The 27,708-nt window shown below is 38.6% G+C and overlaps 2 protein-coding genes across 2 annotated transcripts; both read right to left on the reverse strand.

Moving 5' to 3' along the window:
* Positions 1-1,461: 1,461 nt before the first annotated feature.
* On the reverse strand, positions 1,462-2,394 carry LOC125079249 (olfactory receptor 5M1). The gene has a single exon (XM_047692736.1). The coding sequence runs from the start codon at positions 2,392-2,394 to the stop codon at positions 1,462-1,464; it is 933 nt and encodes a 310-aa protein (XP_047548692.1).
* Positions 2,395-12,417: 10,023 nt separating this feature from the next.
* On the reverse strand, positions 12,418-23,512 carry LOC125079862 (olfactory receptor 1020-like). The gene is given in 5 exon segments (XM_047693588.1): positions 12,418-12,784; positions 12,786-13,356; positions 13,836-13,847; positions 19,867-20,475; positions 23,334-23,512. Coding segments are annotated over 4 exon segments (1,554 nt in total). The 5' UTR covers positions 20,471-20,475; positions 23,334-23,512.
* Between the last annotated feature and the right edge of the window lie 4,196 nt (positions 23,513-27,708).

Raw genomic sequence — 27,708 nt, forward strand, 5'->3', positions numbered from 1 at the left:
AACACGGGGCTTAGTCTCACAACCCTGAGATCATGGCCTGAGCCTAAACCAAGAGTTGGACACTTAGCTGACTGTGCCACCCAGGAGCCCCAGACATTTCAGAATTTTCAACTTGCTTTTCTATAATCAACATGTTATTTTTGTGATTAAGTTCAAGGAAATTTAATTATAAAGTATTAAGTCACATTAAAAATTGTGTTCACTAAAAGTATTTTGTCTGTATTGAATGTAAACATTACATTATGGGTGAAAATCAATATTCATATTTGTATTTGGCATATGATTACAGTTTTGTTTTATGAACGATCATAATATACATGCATATAAAATCACTGAGAAGAAATATGGAAAGACATAAACACAAATTGTCCATTGGTTAATACATTACTGATACCAGTTATTCCTTCACATCTGTCTGTATTTTCTAGTTGTTCCTAATGAATATGTGTGCTTTTATAATCTGGAAAACATATTCATAAAACACAGTCTAAATACATCTATTGTATATCAAAATTGTCTGCTTTATATGAGACAGTAAGACAGTTCTACTTTACACACAAACTATCATGTTTACCTGAAATGTCAGAGGAATTACGCAGTCACTATTACACCCTCATCACAATAACCAATATTTCATCTGGAGCAGTAACCTCATCCCTTCATTATCCTCACCATTCCCCCCAGCACCGCAGCAACTGAATTTAGCCTCAGTAAATTGGAAAGAGAGAATTTGGAATCAAGAGATTTGCCTTCTTGATACTTAGTAGCTGAATGACTGTAGAAAGTCATTTGATCCCTCTGTGCCTAAGACTCCAAATGTTATAAATAGAGATAATAATTTTGAGGGTCAAAATAAATAGTGATGGGGCACGTGGGGGCTCAGTCGTTAAGTGTCTGACTCTTGATTTTGGCTCAGGTCATGATCTCAGGGTCGTGGGATTTAGCCCCACATGGGGCTCCATGGTGAGTATGGAGCCTTAAGAGTCTCTCTCTCTCCCTCTCCCTCTGCTTCTCCCTCCTGTTCATACTCTCTCTCTCTCTAGAAATAAATAAATAAATAAATAAATAACAGTTATATAAAAGCAAGCATTCACTATAGAGTGACACATTTATTTTTGTGCACATCGATTTTTGTTGTACTACAAAGAGGTCAACCATTTGGTTTAAAAGACTTGCCAAGATTAAGTTTAAAGATTGGCAGTTAGGATTCTAAATCTGGATATTAACACATTTTGATTGCTAAAATGGAAATGCAACTCCTTGCTTAGCAAAAAAAAAAAAAAGAAAGAAAGAAAGAAATTTTATTATAAGTTCAGGGAATGAACTAAATGATCGTCCTCAAAAAGAAATTGGAACATAAACTGTATAACAGATAGCACCTCTCTGTTATTTATTTCTAATCACCGTATTATCATAGGCAATTAGTCATTTCAAATAAACAGAGATTCAAATTTCAATTTTCTAAAAGCTATTTTCCTTAATCACTTGCTGCATAGCATGGATCACATCCTTATTCCTTAGACTATAAATCAGTGGGTTCAACATTGGGCTCAAAAAAGCATAAAAGACTGCAAATATTTTGGACTCCTCTACAGACTTCTCAGATGGACTCCTTAAGTACATGCAGAAGAGGGTTCCATAAAATAGGGTGACTGTTGTCAGGTGGGAGCCACAAGTAGAAAAGGCCTTGCGCCTGCCTTCAGCAGAATGGATCCTCAAGATGGCTGCAATAATGAACAGGTAGGATAGCACAACGATGAAGAGAGAGCTTGACAGAGTCAAACCAGCAACTACCAGCATCGCCATCTTCTTGACATAGGTGTCAGAGCAGGCCAACAGTAGAAGAGGAGGATCTGCACAGTAGAAATGATTGATTTCAAGGGAGCCACAGAAGGACAAGTGAAAAGTCAGCAGGGTCTGGGAGAGTCCGTTCAGGTAACCACAAGCATAAGAGACCGTGACTAGACAGATGCATATGTTCTTAGACATTCTGGTACTGTAATGCAAAGGGCTACAGATGGCCACATAGCGATCCAGTGCCATTGAAGCAAGGATGTAAAACTCAGTGATCACCAGAGCAATGAAGAGAAGACACTGTGTGAAGCATCCGGCATAGGAGATGGTTTTCTGGTCTGAGAGGAAATCGTGCAGCATATTGGGAGTGATATTGGAGGAATAGCAAATGTCTACAAAGGAGAGGTGGCTCAGGAAGAAATACATGGGAGTCTGGAGGTGGGAGTTGGCCCTGATCAGCACAATCATACACAGATTCCCTGCCAGCGTGACTAGGTAGATCACCAGAAACACTGCAAACAGGATCTTCTCTAATACTGGGTCATCTGTGAGTCCCAAGAGAATGAATTCCGTCCCTGTAGTGTGGTTTTGAGAAGACATTTTCTTATTCCTTGAAAACTGAGAGTGGCAGAGAAAGTGAGGATTCTGCATTTATTCCATCCATTTTATCATTTACTCATAGATGAATTACTAGGAAATTTCTCTTCTGTTTTATGAAATACTTCAGAATGTCTATATAAGTATTTTTGTCCTGTGTCTCTCTGTTACCTCTTTCTCTTTATCTCTCTCTCTCCTGTTCTTGCTCTTGCTCTCACCTGTGTGAGTGTGTGTTTATATAAAATCACATTTATACATGCCTTCTTAGAGAACTCCATATGTGGCATTTTTTTTTTATTTTTAAATTTTTTTATTTTTTCAGCATAACAGTATTCATTATTTTTGCACCACACCCAGTGCTCCATGCAATCTGTGCCCTCCACAATACCCACCACCTGGTGCCCCCAACCTCCCACCCCCCACCCCTTCAAAATTCTCAGATCGTTTTTCAGAGTCCATAGTCTCTCATGGTTCACCTCCCCTTCCAATTTCCCTCAACTCCCCTCTCCATCTCCCCTTGTCCTCCATGCTATTTGTTATGCTCCACAAATAAGTGAAACCATATGATAATTGACTCTCTCTGCTTGACTTATTTCACTCAGCATAATCTCTTCCAGTCCCGTCCATGTTGTTGCAAAACTTGGGTATTCATCCTTTCTTTTTTCTTTTTTCTTTTTTTTTTTTTTACAGCTTTATAAACATATATTTTTATCCCCAGGGGTACAGGTCTGCAAATCGCCAGGTTTACACACTTCACAACACTCACCATAGCACATACCCTCCCCAATATCCATAACCCCACCCCCTCTCCCAACCCCCTCCCCCCATCAACCCTCAGTTTGTTTTGTGAGATTAAGAGTCACTTATGGTTTGTCTCCCTCCCAATCCCATCTTGTTTCATTTACTCTTCTCCTACCCCCTCAACCCCCCATGTTGCATCTCCTCTCCCTCATATCAGGGAGATCATATGATAGTTGTCTTTCTCTGATTGACTTATTTCGCTAAGCATGATACCCTCTAGTTCCATCCACGTCGTCGCAAATGGCAAGATTTCATTTCTTTTGATGGCTGCATAGTATTCCATTGTGTATATATACCACATCTTCTTTATCCATTCGTCTGTAGATGGACATCTAGGTTCTTTCCATAGTTTGACTATTGTAGACATTGCTGCTATAAACATTCAGGTGCATGTGCCCCTTCGGATCACTATGTTTGTATCTTTAGGGTAAATACCCAGCAGTGCAACATATGTGGCATTTTTTTTTCAAATTTTGTAAAAAAAAAAAAAGTATAGGAATTAAAAGCAAGTATGAAAAGTAGGGGGGTATTGGTATCATTCAAATGGAAAGATAAAGGTAGTTAGATTTCCAGGGTCTCTTTAGATCTGATACCCTGTATTTCAGATATAAAGTAGAAGAAATAGGGGCACCTGGGTGGCTCAGTTGGTCAAGTGTCTGCCTTCAGCTCAGGTTATAATCTCAGGGTCCTGGTATGGAACCCCTCTTTGTGCTCCCTGCTGAATGCAGAGTCTGCTTCTCCCTCTCCCTCCCTGTACCCCCCCCACCCCAGCTCATGCTTTCCCTCACACTATCTCAAATAAATAACTAAAATCTTAAAAAAAATGAAAGAAATAATTATTACAGAATTTTCACCTGAAACCCATGGTGGTCTTTCTTAATTTTATTCAGAAGTCATTGAATTAGTAAATTTATCTCTTGATATATGACTAAGAAGATACTGAATGAAGAATTATTCTCTGTGCTTTGTGAATCTACTCACTCATTTACGTACACATGTATGTGTACACTGAAAATATTTTTTTCTGTTGTAAGTCTGGGTTTATAGCTTTGAACAAATTCCCCATCCTCATGAATCATATGTTGTAGGAGAAGTAACAGATATCCCCACATAGACCAAGCTATAGAATGTGATGCCAGGAGCAGGTACTAGGAAGAAAAATGAAGGTAGGATGCTTTCAGGTAAACATTCAGAGAAGACTCTTCCAAGAAAGTATCACTTAAACCATAAATACAGAATCTAAGTATCTGGAGAAGAATGTTGATATTTTTTCCCCATTTTTTGAGCAACTAAGACATATATGAACATATTTGTTTTGAAAAGCACAGATGATGTTTAAATGTGGTCTTAGCTTTCAGCTGGAGCCACTCTCTCGATGCTTTATGAAAATAAGGTATGACTGGAAAACAAAGTGCCTCAAAAGCTGTGCCTAAAGCTATTTTTGTTTAATTTTCACATATACATCAGAAGGGCTTGCACATAATAATTGATTTTTAGAGATGTTATAAATCATTAACATATGAATAGAAAAATCAAGTACAGTTAATGAAACTAATTTTGTCCACATTGGTGTGATAGTCATCTTCATACAAAAGAACAAACCTATTCTTAGTGAAGAAATATAGAAAATGACATACCTGTAAAAGTTGACTTACCATATTTTGTAAAAACATGGTGAAAACATTTATAATGTATTTCTCAGGAACATTCTCTAGAGTATTTTAGAAAAAAAATTCTGAATGACTAATCAAAATAGTCTTTGTTCCTCAAGGGTACAACCTTAATTTGGTGCCTTGAGAGCCAAAATCTCCGTCTAATAACTAAGTACATGCTTGGTACTGAATGCATGAGATCTTAAGCACAGATAGTATAATTAGCCATCACCTTTAATTACCATGGAAGAAGGAAAATATGAATATATAAGTTTTTTTATATTTTGTATAGTAAAGGTGAAAGAATTCTCATCAGGAAGGCTTCAGTGTTTCTCTGTAGATACTGAGGTTAGGTTATCTAATGAAGAAAGGTGGAGTGAGAGATTTGAGGAGCAGAGACAATGTAGAAAGCAGAAGAGCAATGTAATCAATGAAAGGAAGTAGAAGCATAGGTCAGGGGTGAAGACCCTTTAAAGAGCTGACACCATTATTTATTCTGGAACCAATCTGCCCCACTGGTTAACTTCATCAACATGCTAAAAATCAAAGATGAGAATGGAAGCCAGAGTCATTCATAAAATGGCTCATTCATAAAACTGATTATTTAAGAGGAGGGTTGAAAGGATAAAGAATGTTTGAACTTTGGCACTGTACTTGGCAGAGAATAAAAGAATCTAGAGATATTTTCTCTGGTCTGTATCTTCTAGGGCATGGATATTTCCAGGTCAATACAATCCAAGGAATCAAAGTGTAGGCTGCCCCAGACAAGAGAGCCATCTGGTTTTGTTAGATCTCTAAATGGTGGTGTAAACCTTAAAAATGGACACTACTACTTATTTTACCAGCAAGGAAAACAAAAGAGTTTATTTGGGAATAAAAGAGAATTACAATCCAGGGAAAACTGGTAAAATTTTGGGCAAATCCAAGGACAAAGAAGAGCACATCTTAAGGAGAAAAGAGGTACGTTGGGAAGGGTGTTAGAACTAAAAGTCCATTGGAGGAAAGTGGGAGTAGAGTGTGATGGATTTCATTGGTGGAGCTGTTGCTGGGGTGGGTATAAAAGGAGCTGCTGAAGAGGACAGCATCTCTTCCTCAGTCTACAGTAGTAGAGTAGTGTCCATGTGCCACGTCAAGCCCATGGTGAAGTCCATCCCTTCTTGTTGAGTCTGCAACTGACTAAAGAAATAGGACATGAGAGCTCTCCCTATGGAAACCTTCCAACTCCATTTTTGATGAAGCAGTGGAGGATCTCAGTTCTGTTCAGAGATCAGTTGGGCAGAACGTTTGGCAGTGGCTACCTTTTTTAAGATAACACTTTTTTAAGTGTTCAGACATAGAGGGGTCTTGTCTGAAGAGTCTGACCGCTGCTGCCAAAGTCTTCCCCTTTTTAAAGGAATTTAATTGGCTTCAGGTCTACACAGACCTCCTCTGGTTCTGCTCCTTATCAGTTCTGGGGTGTCTGCTGATGCTGGTCCCAGTGATATCTCCTAAAGCCAGTACATTTAGCTGTTGGTGTCATTGTCAGACACAGGCTTCTGCTTGACATGAGAGACTCCATTTTGCTCTCTACAACATCATGCTCCAAAACTCCAATATTAATGTGTGTGGATCACAGGAATAAATATAAACACGAAATCTACAAGCCCTCTAGGGACAAAAATAAAAGAATGTTTTCATGACTTTAAGGTAACCAAAGGTTTCCTAGAAAGGACGGAAAAATCATTCATTGTGAAACAAATACATAAATTTTATGTCATCAATTTCAAAACATGCGCTTTTCAAAAATAATGTTAAGATATTGCAAAGGTGAGCCACAGAGTAGAAAAAAAAATATTCATATGGAGTTATTCTGACAAAGATTTGTATTCAGAATAGATAAAGATCCTCCAAAGCTCACGGATCAAAATGCAACAACAAAAGGTAACAGACACTTCATAAAGGAAGACACATGAATGGTCAAAAACCACATGAAAATAATTTCAGTATCTGTAATTGTCAAAGACGGGTAAACTATAACTACAACAGGTAACACTTCACATCCAACCTCCACAGCAAGAATTGAACCAATTGTAAAAAATAGGAAGCAACTAGAACTCTCATAATGTTATAGGATTACAGGGTTCTTATCTCATGGTTTCAAAGAATAAATCTTGGAGACACAAAAGGGTGATGTGAAATGAAAGTTTATTAAGTGAAAGTGAGAGCAGAAAGGAAAGAAAAAGCTCGCTAGAGTGAGAGGGGTCCCTGAGTGGGTTGCCACTAAGGGTTTCCAGGGCAGGTCCTTCATTGAAAACAAATTGAGGAAGCTTGTGGCCTTGAGATTCTCGTGACATCTTGGTTTGAGCAAGGACTATTGACAACACCCTTAATGTGTTAATGACTTAATTCTTTCAGGTCTGGTCATTTTCTGTGATTACACCATGGTGTAATCCCTAACATCCGGGGCCAGGTGGTCTGGTTCATTCCCTTATCTCTTGTTCACTCTGGCTTAGTTCTTTTGCCTGCCAGGGTTTCAGAGCCTGGTCAGGGGCCATCTACCTCTCCCTGTCTATACCTTAACCCTTTCCTTACTCAATAATATACCACTTGATGGAATGTAAAATAATTTTTAACTACTTTAGAAAACTGGTTATTTCTTATAAAATTTCTTAGAAAGTTATACTTTCTTACAAAACTATGACCCAGCAATTCCACTCTCAACTATGTACCCGGGACAGAAGAGAACACATGCCCTCAATTAAGCTCAAATGTGTATTGGCAGATGCATAGATATATATGTCCATAGAGTGGAACACTGCACAGAAATAAAAATGAACATAGTACTCATACATGTAAATGAATCTCAGAAACATTTTAGATGGGGGGCTGGGGAGTGCGGGATCAACTTCCAGGATGGTAGAGTAAAGTCTCCTCCATAAAAGAAAAAAGTAAATTATCATATGGTTTCACTTATTTGTGGAGCATAACAAATAGCATGGAGGACAAGGGGAGTTAGAGAGGAGAAGGGAGTTGAGGGAAATTGGACGGGGAGGTGAACCATGAGAGACTATAGACTCTGAAAAACAATCTGAGGGTTTTGAAGGCGGGGGGTGGGAGGTTGGGGGAACCAGGTGGTAGGTATCGGAGAGGGCACGGATTGCATGGAGCACTGAGTGTGGTGCATAAACAATGAATACTGTTACGCTGAAAATAAAAAAAAATTTAAAAATAAAAAGAATTGAAACCATAAGATTAAAAAGAAGAAGAAGAAGAAAAAAGAACACTGGCAAAAGGCATCTAAGTCTACTTTTTCAGAATTCTGGGAATTAACCAAAGGCTTGCAGCAATCCCAGGAAAATGGCAGGGAATCCTGCTAAGAAGGGTGAGTTTTGTGGCATTTCTACTTGCTCTATTCCCACACACTTTCCCTAGTTATATAGGAGCCTTGAAAACTGGAATTAGGACTACCTGGCTGTACACGTTGGTCAGACTACATTGGGCTTTACATTTAAAATTTCTACATTTCAAATTGTGCCTTCCTCGGAGTCCAGCAGATCAAATTATTTACTGTTAATTCTGGGGTACAATGTTATAAGAGCTCTTTTATACTGGAATTATATGCTATAGATTAACATGCAGAACAAAAATTTAAGCACTGAGAGCTAAGGTTTTCCTCAAACTCATTCTTTAGTAGAAATTTTTTAAACAGTTATTATCAAGCATGGAACCCAGAAAGCTATATGGCTTATCTATTAGTTCTTCTCTTGTCTTCGTTTCTATTGTCACTGAAGCCTGGGAGGAAAAGCGGTGTGGGGAATGAAAAAGAGAGAAGGAAGAGGGGCACCTGGGTGGCTCAGTGGGTTAAAGCCTCTGCCTTTGGCTCAGGTCATGATCTCAGGGTCCTGGGATCAAGCCCCGCATCGGGCTCTCTGCTCAGCGGGGAGCCTGCTTCCTACTCTCTCTCTCTATCTGCCTCTCCGGCTATTTGTGATCTCTGTCTGTCAAATAAATAAATAAAATCTTAAAAAAAGAGAGAGAGAGAGAAGGAAGAGAAGTGGTTAAATGAAGAATTCTCAGTAGTGAATAGGGGTTGTCAAGGCAACCACTTTTGGGCTTTCTCTATGCAATAGGGGCCAAAGAGTTTTTACCAGGCCTGCTGGGACCATTTACTTTTTGAAATCCCATCATCACAAATTGCATATTCTTAGAAAATCAAGTACACTGAATGATCAGTATAGTAAAGGAGGATGTTTATATGTTTATATACAATCTGACAAAAGCAGAAAAGGGAAAGATAAAACCCTCAAATCTAGAAACTATAGAAAAACCAAAGGAGCAAAAGCTGCATTTTAAAAGTTTTGCCCTAAAGGTGCTGTGTCTATACTGCCTTGTGACCTGTTTTTTGTTTGTTTGTTTGTTTGTTTGTTTGTTTTTTGTTACTGTTTGTTTTTTTTTCCTGATCCTCTACCCCATAAGCAGAGCCTGGCTGCTAGTTTAATCCAAACATTCATGTGTAACTATCACAAACATACTAAGAAGCTTCTGACTTCTGGGATTTGTTTTTAAATATATTAGAATAGTAGTGGTCAGCAGGCTAAGTAAGCCAAAATGTAGTAACTTTAATACTCTTAGTTGAGGGGACCCTGATCATTTCATTATGTGAAAAGTAAGCTCAAATCAATCATTTTCAATATAATAATATTACTCATCATTGCAATCCAGTGTACTTTTAAAAACATTGCACATACTTGTATTTTTCTACAAGCAGACTTCTATGCGCTGTGATAGGCATGGTAGAAAATATGTAGGAATCCACAAAAGGCATCACATGGGAAAACATCTGGCCCATCTACTATTAAAGTTAACACTAGTTTTAACATTCCTGTTGAGGTGTAAGCAGCATAAAGTGCCAATTCCTAAACTAGGAGTCCATAAATGAGCAGTAAGTAGGCAAGGAATTTAATTATACTGAGTAAATGTACAGTGGATTGCACTAGCTATTATAAAGCAAGATTTCTTCTGATATTTCATAACTCCACCCTTACTTCCAACATACATACACGTACACAAATACATATATACCCAGCTTGCTATACACATGATGAGTATCTGAGCCAGTTCAGGCAATACTGTCCTTTCTAAAGAGATACAGCCTTGCCTGTAATGCAATTGTCTTGAAAGTATGTAAAATTGAGGCCACCATGTGAAAAGTCTGTGCAAGACAATGAGTGAATTCCTAGTATGACAGAGGAAACAACAGACAGAAAGACAGAAGGAGAGAGAGAAAAAAACTCGGAGACCTCATGGCACTGAGAACTCTAGGCCTGGGTTAGTTTGAATTAGCTTTGTGTTCCTCCATTGAAAAAGTCCTGAGTGCTCTATTGCTGTACTGAAATCACATTTACTTTACATAATATGAAAGATATAGGATGCTGAAATATCATGCTTATTAAAATGTTTAAATTCAAAGAAGACAAGACAATTTGTTTCAAAAAGAATGAAACGATATCCAATACTTCATCCAACCAGCTACAAGGGAAATTTTCTAACACTGACTTTCTAAAATGGTGGTTCTAGACAACTTTTAGTTCCAGATGCCAGAAGACATTTTGTCTTCCATCACCCTGTGTCTTCAGTTGGAATGATCTCCTTCTTAATTTTTTAAACTTTTCCTGATGGCCTGCTTATAAAGGCATGGAGATGTGTAGGTTGATATAAAGAGCTTTTGCTTCTTAAGGACCTCTTAATCTATGTGTCCTTTTTAAAGAATTATTTATTTATTTGAGAGTGAGAGTGAGCAAGAACAGGGACAAAGGGAGAGACAGAGAGAGAGAGAGAGAGAATCTTTAAGCAAACTCCCCAATAAGCGTGGAGGCTGGTATCGGGTTCAATCTCATGGTCCTGAGATCACAACTTGAGCTAAAACCAGGAGTCAGCCACTTAACCTACTGAGCCACCCAGTCTCTATATATTACACTGTATTTTTACAATTTGTTTCTTTAACCACTTGATTAGAGCTTGATTAGAGCTGCAATATCTATAGAATCACAAGAATGGGCATGGTAAGTTTCTACCTTGGGAAGGATGACAGAGGGTCAGGGCAATCGTAAAGGAGGTAATATTTGTGCTGTGTCTTGAACTATGAAGAGCTCTCCAGAAAAATAATGAGATAGAAAATGTGTTTTTGTTATGCAATGTCTGAAATAAAGAATAAAGGAGATAAAAGGATAAGATTTGGATTCAGTTTCTTATCAAAAACTCTATGCTGTAATGAAAGCAAAAATTATTTTTTCGTCTTAAGTGCCCACTTTTCTATTGTGATCACAGTCTTTCCACAGCAAATTGGTACAACAGGGTCACACTTAGTATACTTTACCCAGTTCCAAACAGTTTGAAACACTTCCTGTTTACATGTCAGTCATCACTATAAAGAAAATCCAGTCCTACTGTGGAGATATCCCAATGAAGAAAATACCAGTCAAACCAACTGAAAGCTTTAAATATATCCCAATGAAATTGCTGCCAGTGTTAAAACAGATATGTATGATTGTTTGCTAAGGCACTAGGCAAAGTCTATCTATCTTGCTCTAGCTCTTTAAGCTTAAACTGTTTACCCATTCAAAAATCAAACAACATTACACTTTAACTACAGGATTTATAAGGTATACCTCTTTTCTAAGTTCAGAAACCTCTGCTATACAGATCCTTGGTGTTCTTGTTCTATGATCCCTGCTCATATTTCCCTTATCACTTGTTCCCTCAGGGATCCAGATTACTTGTCCAGGTTAGAAATGCTTGACATGGGGGGCACCTAGGTGGTGCAGTCAGTTAAGTGTCCCACTCTTGGTTTCAACTCAGGTCATGATCTTAGGATCATGAAATTGAGCCCCATGTTGGCTCTATGCTCAGTATGGAGTCTGCTTGAGATTCTCTCTTCTTCTCTCTCTGTCCCTCCTGCTCATTCTCTCGCTCTCTCTCTCTTTCTCAAAATAAATAAATAAATCTAAATAAGAAAGAAAGAGAGAAAAGAAAAGAAAGAAAGAAAGAAAGAAAGAAAGAAAGAAAGAAAGAAAGAAAGAAAGAAAGAAAGAAAGAAAGAGAAAGAAAGAAGAAATGCTTAACTTCAGCACCTCTGTCAGGATTAAGTTCTGATTTTTTTTTTCCTGGTTCACTGAGGATAAGAAGCAGTCTCTAAGTCCTATTTGAGTCCTCTGGGTCAGCCTATTCCTTATCACCTGTCCTCTAGCAGTTTACATATACCCCAATTTAATCATGAAGCCATCAAATGGGGAAAAAGATGGAGTCTTTCCTCCTGTATTCTCATCCACTTCTTATACTGTGTCTTATGCCTCTGAACAGGGAGTTAAAATATGATCTTTGATTATTTTCAAGCATATATGTTTTGTGGAATTAGTGGGATTTACACAGAGTCACCACATTCCCCAGGATGCCAAGATGCTTGGTCCATCTCCACTATCAAAAACAACAATAACAAAACTCATGATGCAGTGAAATAGACCCAGGGTGAATGGAGGTGGATTTGGTCATTTCTATGTTTCCCCCAGAGTCCTAAAATCTCATTCTTTTCCTAATTCTAAGCACGGAAGTAAAAAGAGGTTGTTTTAAAAATTTTACCTAAGGAAGTTTTGACCTCCTTGTTTCTCAGACTATGGATGAGAGGATTTAACATGGGGATAATCACTGTATAAAACACGGATACCACTTTGTCTTGGTCCATTGCATAGCTGGTGCTGGGGCGCAGATACATGAACAGAATTGTGCCAAAGAAGATAGTGATCACCATCAGGTGTGAAGCGCAGGTGGAGAAGGCTTTGTGCCTTCCTTCAGCAGAATGGATCCTCAAGATGGCAACAAGAATGTACAGATAAGAAATGAGAATAATCAGGAGGCAGCTCAGTTCATTAACACTGGCAAAAGCAAAAATGACTACCTCATTAACGTGTATCGGAACAAGAGAGTTTCAGGAGGGGCGGAGTGTCGCAGAAAAAGTGGTTGATGACATTTGAGTGGCAGAAAGACAACTGAAAGGTGAAGCCAGTGTGAATGGCAGCATTCAGAAAGCCTGCAAGATATGTGACCAACACCAGAAGAACATTAAGATGAGGGGACATAGTAACGGTGTAAAGAAGAGGCTTGCAGATGGCCACATAACGGTCATAGGCCATCACAGCCAACAGGAAGCCCTCAACGCCAGCAAAGGAACCAAAAAAGAAGAATTGAGTGGCACAGCCGCTAAATGAAATGACTGGGTTCTCCACCCAGAAATTCACTAGCATATTAGGAGTAATGACGGAAGAATAACAGAAGTCAACAAGGGACACGTTACTGAGGAAAAAGTACATTGGAGTGTGGAGGCGTGAGTCAATCTTGATTAACAGGATCATGCCAAGATTTCCAAACACGGTGATCATATAGATGACTAGAAACACCATAAAAAGAAGGCACTGTAGTTCTGGATGATCCCCAAATCCCACAAGAATAAATTCAGTCACTGTTGTATGGTTGTTCATATCTTTGTCTCAGAATGGATGATTCTTTTGCTAGGATAAGAAAGAAACCAAACGAATAAATTGGACAAAGAAAAAAATACCAGGAAAGTAAAATAGTTTCATCTCCTATAAGTAAGATTAGCTCTTTGAATGCCCTGAGAATATGTGTATTAAAGCTCTTTATTTTCTTATGGCAGCGGAAAGAAATTCCTTAAGCAAACTCAGTAACCCATTTTATTTAAAATTAATATATGTGTGTGTGTGTGTATATGGGTGTGACGTCTTTGATGATTGACCCTATTTGTCTATATCCTATCTGACCTCCCAACTTTTCTCTCCTCCTCCCTTTGTCCTACTGCCTTCACATCCTACGATCCAATTCCTCGCACTCATCTTGGCAATTAAATATACAATACAGTTAAATACCCTTGTTGTATGCAGTTCTGCTCTGCCTGTTTTCTCTCAAGGCCACTCTGATCAGGTTTGCAACCTGTCGTTCCACAAAATGTCTCTTGTCTAAGGCATCAGGAATCTTTATATTGCCAAATCCCGTGGTCAGTTCTCATTCCCCATCTTTTTGATCTATCAATAACATTTGACAGAGATGATTTCTTAACTATTCCTTGAAAGATTTTCTTTTCTTATCTTCCCAGAAACCAGACTCTGAGTTTTCCTCCTACCATGTGGGTCCCTCCTTCTCAGTCTCTGCTTACTCCTCCTCTTCTCTCTGACTGTTAAGGTTAGAGTAGCTCAGTCCTTAATCTTTCTCCTTTCCTCTTTACACTCTACCTTGGTGATTATTTGATTTTGTAAATTTAATTACCATCTATATACCTAAAACTCCTAAATTTATATCTCCAGTCCTGACCTTTTCTACAAATTCCAGACTTAAAATTCAACCGCTTACTCATATCTTCATATTAATATCAAACAACAGTTCAGCATGACCCAAAGCTGAATTCCTCATGCATGACCCTAATTTGTACCAAACACAGCATTCCTTATCTCAAGTTAATTACAACTCTATACTTTCATTTGCCCAGATGGAATTAAATAAATAGATAAATACTGAAGAATTTGATCTCTTCTCTTTCTTATACACTATATAACCAGTCTATCAGATAATTATGTTGGCTCTACCTTCAAAATATCTGTATCGACCACGTCCTACCACCTCCATTCCTACTAAAAATCAAGCCAACATTATCTTTCACCTAGATTACTGCAATAGTTTCTTAATGGATTGATCTTCAAAATTAGCTAAAACCTTACCCTATAAAATAACCAATTTTAAAATTTTGTAGAGCTCAACTTTATGCATATATATATATACAAACGTACTTGTATTATATATGGCATTCTTGCTACAAAAAGTTCACTAAATTTCCCTGTTTTGCACACAGACACATATGTGTATATGTATATGTATGCGTGTGTGTGTATATATATACACACATATATACACACATAGATATACATGTATATATACATTCATGTATGTATGTGTCTGTATATGCTGAATATTCTATAAAATTCTCATTTGTTATTAGTGATCCTAAATCCATGTCATATAAAGACAAAAATCCAAATTAGTTTAGTTGGGAACCTTAAATTTAGTGTTTCAGACATATCCTAATGGAGATCTTTAATTACTTCATACTTTTTTAGTCCTCTTGGAAACTTTCTATATATGAACACTTTGAGATCAATTAAATCTTCTTACCTTTGTTCTTAATATTCACCTGTAGTGGTTATTAGTTTAGTTTTGTTTTATTGCTTTTTGGAAGAACACAAGATTTCTGTCTTACAATGCAATGAAAATGGAAGTGGTAGAAGAGATCCAAGTATGACAGAATTAAGACATGGTTAATTAATTCAACAAAGAGTAGCAAATGCTGTTTCTGAATCTGAAACAGTCAGCCTTATTAAGTCTGTGATGCTCCTCTTGAGATTTTGTCTCGCAAAACACTAAAAATCTAAAGCTTGAAATGTGTTAATCCAAAATTAAAACATGCATTTATTTTCCGCTGAGGTAATTGAACTATTTTCTCCCCAGTGAGCCACTTACACCCTGGAGAATAACAGGCATTTAGGGAAGTACAAAAACTATTTCATGGTCTTGAGACTCCATTGAGCATAACATTGAATTAAATGTATGAGATTGATGAGATCCTGCTCCCAAACTTCAGAATTCCATTAAAATGTGATCCCTATTCATTTCTACTAGAATATGGCTCTCAGTGCATTAACTGATTAATTCAACAAATGATTTACTAGACTTGTGTTATGGAGCATACAACTATCCTTGGTACTGGTCAAGTAGCCAAAACACTGATCTCGTTTATTACTTCATGCAGCTTGCATTCTGGAGTTGGGGTTGGATGGCTATTGCAGGATGATAGGGAAAAGTAAAGTCCAAAGCCTATTCATGAACTACCAGATTTATTTGATCAGTCACTCCTCCCCAAACACCTTGATTGCAATTCTTTTCCTTCTTTCATTTGTTCATGTCAACCCACATATATGTTGTCTCCTTACTATTCTTTTAACAAACCAGGGAAGATCTTGCCTCAGGGCCTTTATATTTACTATAACTATACCTGGAATGCATTTCCACAGACATTCAGATGATATTATCTTTAGTCAGTCCTTCTCAACTGTCATTTCCACAGAAAGCCTGTGTCTGATGTTACCTTCCCTACTCTATTGCCTGTGTTACTATTCTTCAAAATACCACTCTACCCATGCCAAACACACACACACACACACACACACACACACACACACATCTAACAGCTCTATACACACACAAGCATATTTGGTATAGACAGTAAAGTCTTCACTCAAATATAAGGAGATGGGAAGAAGTTTCAGGAGATCAGAAATTTTAATTTTTTACCTGCTAAATCTCCAGTACAGGTTATATGCTGGTTTTTCCATTTGTAGTTCACCAGTTTTATTGAAGTATGTGTATGTCCAAATGCAACAATTATAGACATTAAATGTATGCAGGGTTTTGTATATTTATGAATAATCTCTGAATGGATGATGGGTAAAGATATAAAGGGTGTCTATTGTCTTATTTTAAACATGAACAGGGTATATGGCAAAAGATACAATTTATAACACAACGTGAAAAGGGATATTTTAAGGTCAATAACACATAGGTGTGATGCTAAGATACAGACCGCCCTCACAGTACAAAAGGTGTGATCATTCGATAGATGTTTGAGTATGATAACTAAGTGGAGGAAACTAATTTTGTAATCCTTTCATGTGTCCAGAGTTCCTAGATACCAGGTTGTCAATTCAATGTATGAATCTGGAACCCAAGGAAGAAGTCAGGGTTAGACATGTGGATTTTGGAATCACTGCAGATCTCTCAGATCATCTAAGAAGTGGGTACAGATGGAGAACCAAAGTACCATGAACTAATATATAGGATTAAGCCTTTGGTTCCAAGATTTGGAGAATAGCCTGAGGAGGAGGAGGAAAAGCTATCACAGTTACCTGGGGAAAAGTGGCAGCAGAAGGAGAAGGAAAATCAGAAGACTGAAGTGACATATAAATCTTAAAATGTGTGTTTTGAGGGGTAGTTGAAGGAATTAATCATGGGAAATCCTTTTGAGATACCAAGTACGAGTATGGTAGAAGAGCAATCTTTAGAGGCAATAATGTTAAACTGTCATGTGTCCATGACAAGATTGGGTTCAATGGAGAAGTGACACAGAAATACAACTAGAACATGTAATGGGATTTGAGGAAATAAGGACAAAGATCAGAGGTAGTTCTTTTGAAAGATTTTGTTGTAAATAGAGCAGAGAAATAGGTCGATGACTGGACAGGACTTTCAGCCAAAGAAATTTTTAAGAAGGGTGATATAGATGATGTTTATATACAAATGAGAACACTACAATAGTTTGAGAAACCGGTGCTTGGGGAGAGTAGATGTCTGATTTCTGAACTAAAATTCATGGGAAGCTGCAAAGGTATGAAAGAACCAAGGGACACATTATCCATATGGTAAATGGGAAAACCAAAGTATGTGTATAAAGATTATAGATGGTAAGATGGGGATAATCTTAGTCAATTGCTTTTATTTTGGAGGAAGAAGTACGACACAAGATCAGCAACAGACAGTGGCATGCGGAGAGGTTTTCTCTAATTGCACTAAGCAGTTTCAGTGTAGGACAGAACAAAGAAACAATTAAGTTTCCCTAAGTTGGAATTTAATCAGATGAGCAGAATGGAGAGAAAGTAGGACCATGGAATTGCAGGTGATTTAGAATGAGTCATTATTTTGTGGACCACGGAATTTCAGTTGGGCAATGAGTTAGTGATGAATATTGATCAACTGCCACCTTTCTTAGGTTTGTGAATAAGAAGCAGCAAAAGGACAGATACTATAGCCTATGAGTTAGAATAAAAAGGAACATGAAGAAAGATATCAAGCATGATACAATTTTGAATGTCTTTGAGAGAAACCTTGACTAACAGTTGAAAGTGGAGGGGTGCCTGCATGGTTCAGTTAGTTAAGCCTCTGTTTCTGACTCAGGTCATGATCACAGGGTCCTAGGATTGAGCCCCAGGTCTGGCTTTCTGCTCAGTGGAGCGTTTGTTCCTCCCTCTCACTGCTCTCCCCCCACCTCTATCTCTCTCAAATAAATAAATAATATTTAAGAAAAAACATTAAAAAAAAAAAACAGTTGAAAGTGGAAGTTAAAAGGCGATGGAAATATTCAGAGTGGAAAATATGAGTTAAGACATCCTTTGTGGTCTCTAACCAATTTGGTGGGGGGGAAGAGGTGTTCTTATGTGGAGCATGAGAAGCACTGGTGTTCTTCCTCAAGGTCTGCAGTGGATAGAGGGATGGAAAGAATAGAGAGAGTAGACATTTGCCTGATTCCAAATCATCAGGCCTCCTTTGACATGCCATCTCACTGAAGAATGTGGTTTCCCCATTCCTCCCACACTGACAACCCCCTGTCCCACTACAGTGAGCAATAGATAGATAATTTATTTTCAGTAAATGTTTATTGAAAATTATGTGAAACTCTGAAAATTACGTGAAAGATTAAAACTTAAAGTACATTGACTAGTACCCTCATGATAGTCCAGTTAATTTACAAAATCAGTAAAACACACATTATTGCTGTGGTACCCATATTATAACCCCTGATAAGGCTCCTTCTTATATCTTGCTTGGTATTCTTGACATCCATGTGAGCAGAGTAGTGTTATTATTTTATGCTGGGGCATACCACTCAGATTTGCCTTTCAGTATTGAAACGTTTATTTTCTCAACTTCCGAGTGCAATGGCAACTGACCCTTCACAGTTGAGTTCCACTCTGGGAATTGCCCCTGCTGAAAGGAATTACCATGCCCAAGGGAGTAAGCCATTTCCAAAACTTGTCATTTTAAAACACCTGATATTTTTTTCCACAATTTGGGGTATCTCTGAAGGATCATCTTGGCCACAGAGCTCCAAGTGGAATGGGATGACTACTCAATTGCAACTTCATCACTGTTCAATATCTATCTACTCAGCCCTGCTTCCCTCATTCCCTTTTAGCCTTCTAGGTATTATTCCTGGGAATGTTCTCCACTACATTTCCTGCATGCATACAGACATCTGTCTCAGAATCTGTTTGTTCAGATCCCAAAGACAATATTATTCAAGAAAAGCTAAATATTGAAATTATATCTTAAACCAGGTCAGCCAAAACCAAGTATTTTGATACTTTACCAAGCACCAACTTTCCCATTATGTTTATTCATCCGGTGGGCCCATGGATACACATTGAAGACACCAGAAGATTTAGAAGTATACCCCATTTTAAGCAATCTACTTTAACACACACACACACACACACACACACACACACACACACACACACACACAGCTTAAGCAACCAGACAATAAAATTAATATGAAAACATATTTTTTCTGCATAACAGGATGATATGTAACATGGCTTTACAGTATGCGTTTCTGTAAAATCTTCTTTTTTTTAAAGATTTTATTTATTTATTTGACAGACAGAAATCATAAGCAGGCAGAGAGGCAGGCAGAGAGAGAGGAGGAAGCAAGCTCCCCACTGAGCAGAGAGCCCAATGCGGGGCTTGATCCCAGGACCCCGGGATCGTGACCCAAGCCGAAGGCAGAGGCTTTAACTCACAGAGCCACCCAGGCGCCCCTGTAAGATCTTCTTTAAGGCACCTTTCACATCCTTATTTTTCAAACTGTAGATGAGGGGGTTTATCATAGGGATCACCACTGTATAAAAGACAGATACAATCTTGTCCTGTTCCATCGAATAGCTAGATGTAGGGCGCAAATACATGAAAAGAATCGTCCCAAAGAATATGGTGACAGCCATGAGGTGGGAGGCACAGGTGGAGAAGGCTTTGTGCCTGCCTTCTAAAGAAGGCATCCTCAAAATGGCAATAAGGATACATAGGTAGGAAATGAGAACAATCATAACACAACTGATGACATTAAAACTGGAGAAAGCCATGATCACAATGCCATTGATGCGAGTGTCAGAGCAAGAGAGTTTGAGCAGGGGTGGGGTATCACAGTAGAAATGGTTGATCTTGTTAGAGCCACAAAAGGACGATCTGAAAGTCATTCCTGTGTGTATGGCTGCATTCCCAAAGCCTGCTAGGAAAGAGGTAGCTACTAGCAAAAGGCAAATTTTCCCAGACATGAGAACTGAATATAGCAGAGGGTTCCAAATGGCTGCATAGCGGTCGTATGCCATCATGGCCAACAGAAAACATTCAGTCCCTAAGAAGGAGCCAAAGAAGTAGAACTGGGCAGCACATCCGTTAAAAGAAATGGTTTTATTCTCAGCCAAAAGGTTCACCAGCATCTTAGGAGTGACGGAAGAAGAGTAAGAGGCATCAACAAAAGACAGGCTGCTGAGAAAGAAGTACATGGGGGTGTGGAGACAGGGATCAATCTTAATTAACACAATCATCCCCAAATTACCCACCATGGTCACCACATAGATTAACAGAAACAATCCAAAGAGGACAATTTGTAGATCTGAATTGTCCGAGAGTCCTAAGAGGATAAATTCTGTCACTTCTGTTTTACTTCTGCCTTGGACCTCCTTCATATATCTTATCATTTCAGCTGCAATAAGAAAGAAGGGGGAACATGACAATTTGGTCAGATTAATCCATGATAGAGCCATAAACATCTTTTATTGACATATATACATAGAAATTCTACAAGTGTTTTGGACATGATGTCAAGTTAAGAGATATCAAAAGACTGTGATAAGTTCTAGGTGTACTGTCCACTAACTAATAAGCTTGAGATGTGACTTAATATATCCATTAAGTAAGAGCACTTCTAGCATTAATCATTTATTGGATAATTATAAGAACTTATCTTTAAGATGTATCTCACTTCATTATTTATGACAAATACATTAGTTGATATATATATTACCATATTGGTTGATATATTAATATATACCCTTTGGGGGTGGGTATATATGTACATATATATATGTATTTATATGTGTGTGTGTGTGTGTGTGTGTGTATTCTGGAGAAAGATGGCAAATGAATTCAAGCCTGCCTGTTCCTCCACAGTATTAATGGAATAAGTAAAAAATAGCAAAAGTTAGTAAAATTAGTCAAAAGTACCAAACAAGAAGAAAAAAGTTGAATCTTCTGGGGATGGGGGGGATCTTTAAAAATTGCTATTCCAAGGAAAGAAACAGAGGAAATTTGCATGCAACTAGCACGACTGCAAACTTGCTATAATTTCCCAGTATCAGCATCTACAGGAGGGGAAAAATTGTTGGTTAAATATTGAGAACGTTGAATAATTCTCTCCAATATTTAGAGAATGTGATTGCAGGAATGAGGTAAAAGGAATAGAATAAGCCACAGCAATGAGAACCTCTACTTAACACTCAGATTCACAGGATCACATCAGACCCAGAAAACAGCAGCAGCACATGGCATATCCCAGTCATGAAGCTGAACTGGGAATAATTCACTGCCAGGTCATCTAAATGAAAATTAGATTCACCCCACGCAAAGTGTAAAAAAGCCAAAACAGGACAAAAATAAGAAAGGAAGTCAGGGAGGGAGGGAGGGGGAGGGGAAGGATAAAAGAAAACCCAGCATAGAGCTTCCAAGTAAACAGCTCCAGTGGAATTCTTCTCCACTTCAAACCCAATCCCCTACCCCTTCCACAACCTCAGATTATTGAACAGTAGATAATACTGTCCTGGGTTAGCTGTCCAGTCATAGCTCAAAGTGTTAAATCCTTTAACATTCACAACAGGAAGTTATCTGATACTGTCTAAAATCAAAACATGGGACCAAAGTAACCCAATGTTACTCTGTGCTAATTCTGGAAATCATAGATCTATTGAGCCCATTTGGGGAGAAGAGTGGCAAGAAACTGATTCCATTCTCATAGACACTGCCATACTCAGAAATGCCTATCCATGCTCTGCTCCAGCGGGTTTCCACTGGGATAGGGACTCCATATCCTCACCAGTGATCAAACCTGCCATTGTTATACAGTACTGTAATGCTTTCAAACTATCAGTGCACGCATTATTTTACCCTAGCTGTGCGGCAAATCCGTGCGGGAGATAAACAGCTATTACCCTAAAAGTGTTAATAAAATTATCTTTTGTTAGATGAGGTCAGTGAAGTGTAGGGCTTTCTTGGCTATTAGTCAAGAATGGTGAATTTGGGACTAGAACAATCCTGGGTTTGAGGCCAAATTACAGTGGTTCCTCAATACTGCATTGCCCCTCTCCCTGTTTCATAGGACAGATGTACAGTCCCAGTCCTCTTCCTTGGAATAATCTTGTTGTCTGAATTTCAAAGAAGACCATCTCCAGAAGGAAATAAAAAGAAGAAATGGATCTTTTTCTCTCATCTTCAATCAGAAACTTTCCCTGAAAGAGGGCTATCCTATCAGCAATAGTGAAAAATAAATAAATGAAAGGCAGTACATATTACGCATGCGCGCGCGCGTGTGTGTGCGCGCACACTAGAGACACAAAGAAAAGCAATGATGAATTAAGTACTAAAGTATTTTGCGCATTCCCTGTGCTCTACAGGCACTGTGTTAAGTACTTTTCCTGCAATATTTCATTTAAATCCTGTGAGACTGACAGTATTATAATCCTCATTTTGCACATGAGAAATTGGAGCTACAAAAGATCTGTGACTCTCTTAGAGTTACAGAATTAACCTAATGGAATCTAATTTATACCCAACTAATGCAATTCTCATTCTCTTAGCATTTGAGATTATTAAGAATGGCCCCATCAATAACAAATGTGAGCACTAATACACAGAATAATTGCTATTATAATTATTAGGGCTTCATTAATATACTAGAATACATTTAGTTACAGAAAGAAAAAAAACTGTATATCTCCTAGAGAGAAAATTTAGTTGCAGTAGCTGACAATTGTCTTTCTTAGAACTTGCATTCATTATTTGCATTATTAACAAAATACCACTTGTTTTGCACCTGCTGCTACGAATTGCATGCTACCATCTCTACTCTCCCCTGGAAAATATACCCTCCCCATAACCCCCTTGCTGAGATTTTGCGGTCATCAATCCAGAGATTCTTTCTCTCTTTTTTTTTTTTTTTTAAAGATTTTATTTATTTATTTGACAGAGAGAAATCACAAGTAAGCAGAGAGGCAGGAGGAAGCAGGCTCCCTGCTGAGCAGAAAGCCCGATGCGGGGCTTGAACCCAGGACCTGGGATCATGACCTGAGCCGAAGGCAGTGGCTTAACCCACTGAGCCACCCAGGCGCCCCCAATCCAGAGATTCTTAACAAAGGTTTTCAATTCCTAGGAGTTTCTGAAAACAATAGTGAGATCTGAGAATTTCTAGCATTTAAAAAGGCCTTCAAATCATATTATTTATTGCTGCTTATATTTCTCTTAATGATTTACAAATATTATCGCAAGAAAAATAGAACTTATTTAACATACCTTCTTAGCCTCTCAGTGCTCTTGGTGCTTTGGGTATGTAGGTAGTTGGAGAAAGGTGCAGCCTTGTGGATTTTTCTTCAGGTCAGTAAGTTACTCGGGCAGAACACTTTATATTTTTTCCTGACCTTTCTTGACTGTTTGACTTCTTTTTGGTACTTTTGCTCGTTTCTGTCCAATACTTAAACTCACCAAAAACAAAACAAAACACACAAATCAAACCTTCTTCTCAGAGAAGGCATTCATCAATTCTCCCACATCAAGAAGTAGATACTGGAATGGATTTAAGGCATCACCCACTACAGAGATAAGACAACTAAAACCCTTTATACCTTCCCTGTCAAAGGAGAATTAATTTGCCTTCTTTCTTACTTCTCCTTGAAAATAAAAATTCTAATTTGTTATACAGGAGTATAATACATTTTAAAATATGGAATACATCACTGCAGTGCAGCTGTAATATTGTTTGCAATTATTTCCAATTGTAGAGTCTCTGGATCAGACTCTGGAGTAAGCATTCTGAAGTATCTTAAATAGGATATATTGCTTTTTCTTTAGTGCCTGGGGACTGCATCCCTCATGTCATCTCATTTTAATCTACTTGTTTTTCCCCCTGAAGCTAAGGAAATCTTATGTCCTCTTCACATTTCTCTCCTTTGCTCTAGGGACACCAGTGGAAAATGAATTTCCAGTTCCATATTTCTAGCCCTCACTAAACATCCCTCTTATGTCTCCCCTAACAGCTGGTGGTCTGATTCCCTTAAGAGCATTGAAAGAATCCACAAAATAGCAGGTTAGCTCTACCTCCACCTTCTGGAAGGACTTTGTATACATCTAAGAAATTATGCTCCCTGGATCATGGTGGGGGGTCTGATTGGAAGAAATGCACAGACGTAGCTATAGAGTGGGAAATCTCAACTATCTTCAGAATAAGAAGAGAACTCATTTCTAATCCTAGCTTGAGTGTCATTGAAGGAAATACCAGATGATGCTCTATCTCCCTGCCACCAAGATGGGGACCATCAGAAATTAAGGTACAATGTGATCTTCATGAAGCACTGAGAATTCACACCAGATATTGGAATATAAACTTGGTGTCATAAAAAATAACTCACTGACAGCTTGCAATGAACTTTTGTGAAGAACTATGGGACTCTAGGGGTTGTCTGGGTGGCTCAGTTCGTTAAGTGTCTGCCTTCAGCTCAGGTCATGATCCCAGGGTCCTGGGATCGAGCCCTGCATCGGGCTCTCTGCTCAGCGGGGAGCCTGCTTCTCCCTCTCTTTGCCTGCCTCTCTGCCTACTTCTGATCTCTTTTTCTATTTCTGTCAAATAAATAAAGAAATCTAAAAAAAAAAAAAACCATGGGACTATAAAGCCCAAGGAGGCAGGCAACAAGAATTAATGATCAACAAATAGATACCACACTAACTTGTAAGGATGGGACCTCCCCTTTAGAGGAGCTTGTATATTAATATGAATTACAACCAGCTGGTCATCTCCCAGGTCATAATTAGAAGAGAGTAGGGCTAAGCAATAATAGCAACTAATAGATTAACTGAGTGTGTACTGTTTGCTGCTGCGTGTCCTCCTAAACAGATGCATTTTCAGACTGCTGTTAAGCACCTTCACCAAAGAGAAGTAAACTGGGGCTTTGAGAAGTCACTTGTCCAAATAGCTAATACACTTGACCTGGGACTCGAACATGATTTTTCCTCACTCCAGAATGAGCACTGCTGACCATTTTGTGTTACCACAGCCCAAAAGTAGCAAAGAGTTTGTGAAAACATCCCTCTGTTAAATACAAAGGACACATCAACCACAATAATGACTAACGACTTCTCTGATGTCCTCTGGACAACACTGATTAATCGGGAGGGATATCTATGGTAATCGTGATGGGTCATTTTACATGCCAACTTGTGGGAGGCCACGGTAAGGCTTGAGACGAGGACCAAACCAGGCCCTGACTTGTGCCTCCTTTAAAGGCTGAGTAGCCGAACAAAAGGCTTAGGTGGATAAAGTCGAGTAGCACTGAGAAAGGGTCTGTGCTATGTGTTGTGCGCTCACCTACGTGACTTCCCACATGCTTGTTAGTCCGATAGAGACGATTTGGTTGGGGGCATGAATTCTTGGATGGTCCTTGCTGTCCTTGCACAGGCCATAAACTACACCATTGTAAGATTGTGCTATGCTTACATAAACTATGTCTTGAGTGGCCTTGAAGTCAGTACATCTGGCTCTAGAGGGTCTGCCATTGGTGCTTGGGAGATAGATAATGGGAAAGCTTGAAGGATTTTCTGTGCATGTTGCAAACTCTTTAATAATCAGCTAAAAATAGATACTTTCTTATGATTGCTTCTGTTAGCTATATAACGCCTCACAGCCTCGAATAAAATTGGCACTATTGGACATCTTCCTTGATGCTCCTCCTGCCCCCATCTCTTTGTCTCTTAATTTCTTTTTACCATCCTCTTAACTTCATGTTCCTGAACGATTTGTCACGCCGGCCGCGACACCAAATTGTCTGAGCTAAGGGATGCCCAGAGAGCTAATAAAACACTGTTTTTGGATGTGTCTGTGAGAGTGCCCCAGGAAGACAGTAGCATGTGCATCAGCAAAGTAAAGAATATCGCCCTCATCAGTGTGGGCAGGCATGATCCACTCCTTTGAGGGCCCATCCAGATCTGCATATCCATCTCCCATTGGGTCTGCTTCTCTGGGGAATTCTGGCTAATACGGAAATCTTGGCGGTGCTGGTTGCTAAGAAAAGAATGAATCTGAATATCAGTAGAGATATTAGGGGTGGAAAGGTGGAATAGCTAGATGTTTAACTTAGTAAACTATATCACCCCTTAATTGAGAACTACTATTTAATAACAGATGCCTCGCATTTCAGAAAGATCTCCGTGGAGGTGGTGTTTTTCCTCCAGGGGACATTATGGAAATTGATGGTCGTCACAGTGAAGGGGCTACACTATAGGATCTGGTGGGTAAGGGGTAAGGATGCTAAAAGCCTGCAGAGTGCAGTACATTCCCTAACAACAAAGAACTCTTCTTGCCCCACAGAATGCAAGTATATCTCAAGTATAAGACAAAAAATCAATCAATCAATGAATTTTAAAGTATTGTATCATAAATTATTTTTTTTTTATTTCTCCTCTTTAAATTATGTGTGCAGGTAAATCATCTATGAATGCCATTTCAGGGACATAGAGGAACAGCATAAACTATTTGCTATAAAACTGTCATTTTGTTGCTGAAAGGATACATGTCCACTGTCCCAGGGGATAGTTCCATACCACTCACTAGCCACCAAGAGTTTCAAACAAACAGATTTTACATAATCTGGCAAAACCGAGATGAGAATTCTCTTGTTCAGCTTTGGAGGCTCATTTTATTTTAACTAAAGATTTATTGGGGCAGCAGAAGATGCAACTACCTTATAACACACCATACATAAACATGCTACTTTGACTACTACTGTACTATGAATATTAAAAAATGGAAAATTTACTGAATTAATAAAATGTAAAATTCACCTAATAACCTCACATAGACAAACAAATCTCCAGTTAGAAAATGTATGTGGAAGAGAAGATCCTCATTTTTGATTGCCAAACATAAAAGATCTAAGAGTAAAAGATATAGAAGTAGGGGTGCCTGGGTGGCTTAGTGGGTTAAAGCCTCTGCCTTTGGCTCAGGTCATGATCTCAGGGTCATGGGATCGAACCTTGCATCTTGGGCTATCTGCTAAGTGCGGAGCCTGCTTCCTCCTCTCTCTCTGCCTACTTGTGATCTCTGTCTGTCAAATAAATAAATAAAATCTTTTAAAAAAAAAGATATAAGCTAGTATTTTGGCGAGAATTTTTGCATCTGTGTTCATCAAGGATATTGGTCGGTAGTTCTCTTTTTTGTTGGGATCCTTGTCTGGTTTTGAGATCAAGGTGATGCTGGCCTCATAAAATGAGTTTGGAAGTTTTCCTACTGAGGGTTGATGGGGGGAGGGGGTTGGGCGAGGGGGGTGGGGTTATGGATATTGGGGAGGGTATGTACTATGGTGAGTAGTGTAGTAGTAGTAGTAGTAGTAGTAGTAGTAGTAGTAGTATGCTGTGAAGTGTGTAAACCTGGCGATTCGCAGACCTGTACCCCTGGGGATAAAAATATATGTTTATAAAGCTGTAAAAAAAAAAAAGAAAAAGAAAAAAGAAAGGATGAATACCCAAGTTTTGTAGCAACATGGACGGGACTGGAAGAGATTATGCTGAGTGAAATAAGTCAAGCAGAGAGAGTCAATTATCATATGGTTTCACTTATTTGTGGAGCATAACAAATAGCATGGAGGACAAGGGGAGATGGAGAGGAGAAGGGAGTTGAGGG

The sequence above is a fragment of the Lutra lutra genome, chromosome 10, assembly GCF_902655055.1.
Source record: "Lutra lutra chromosome 10, mLutLut1.2, whole genome shotgun sequence".
NCBI classification, from domain to species: Eukaryota; Metazoa; Chordata; class Mammalia; order Carnivora; family Mustelidae; genus Lutra; species Lutra lutra.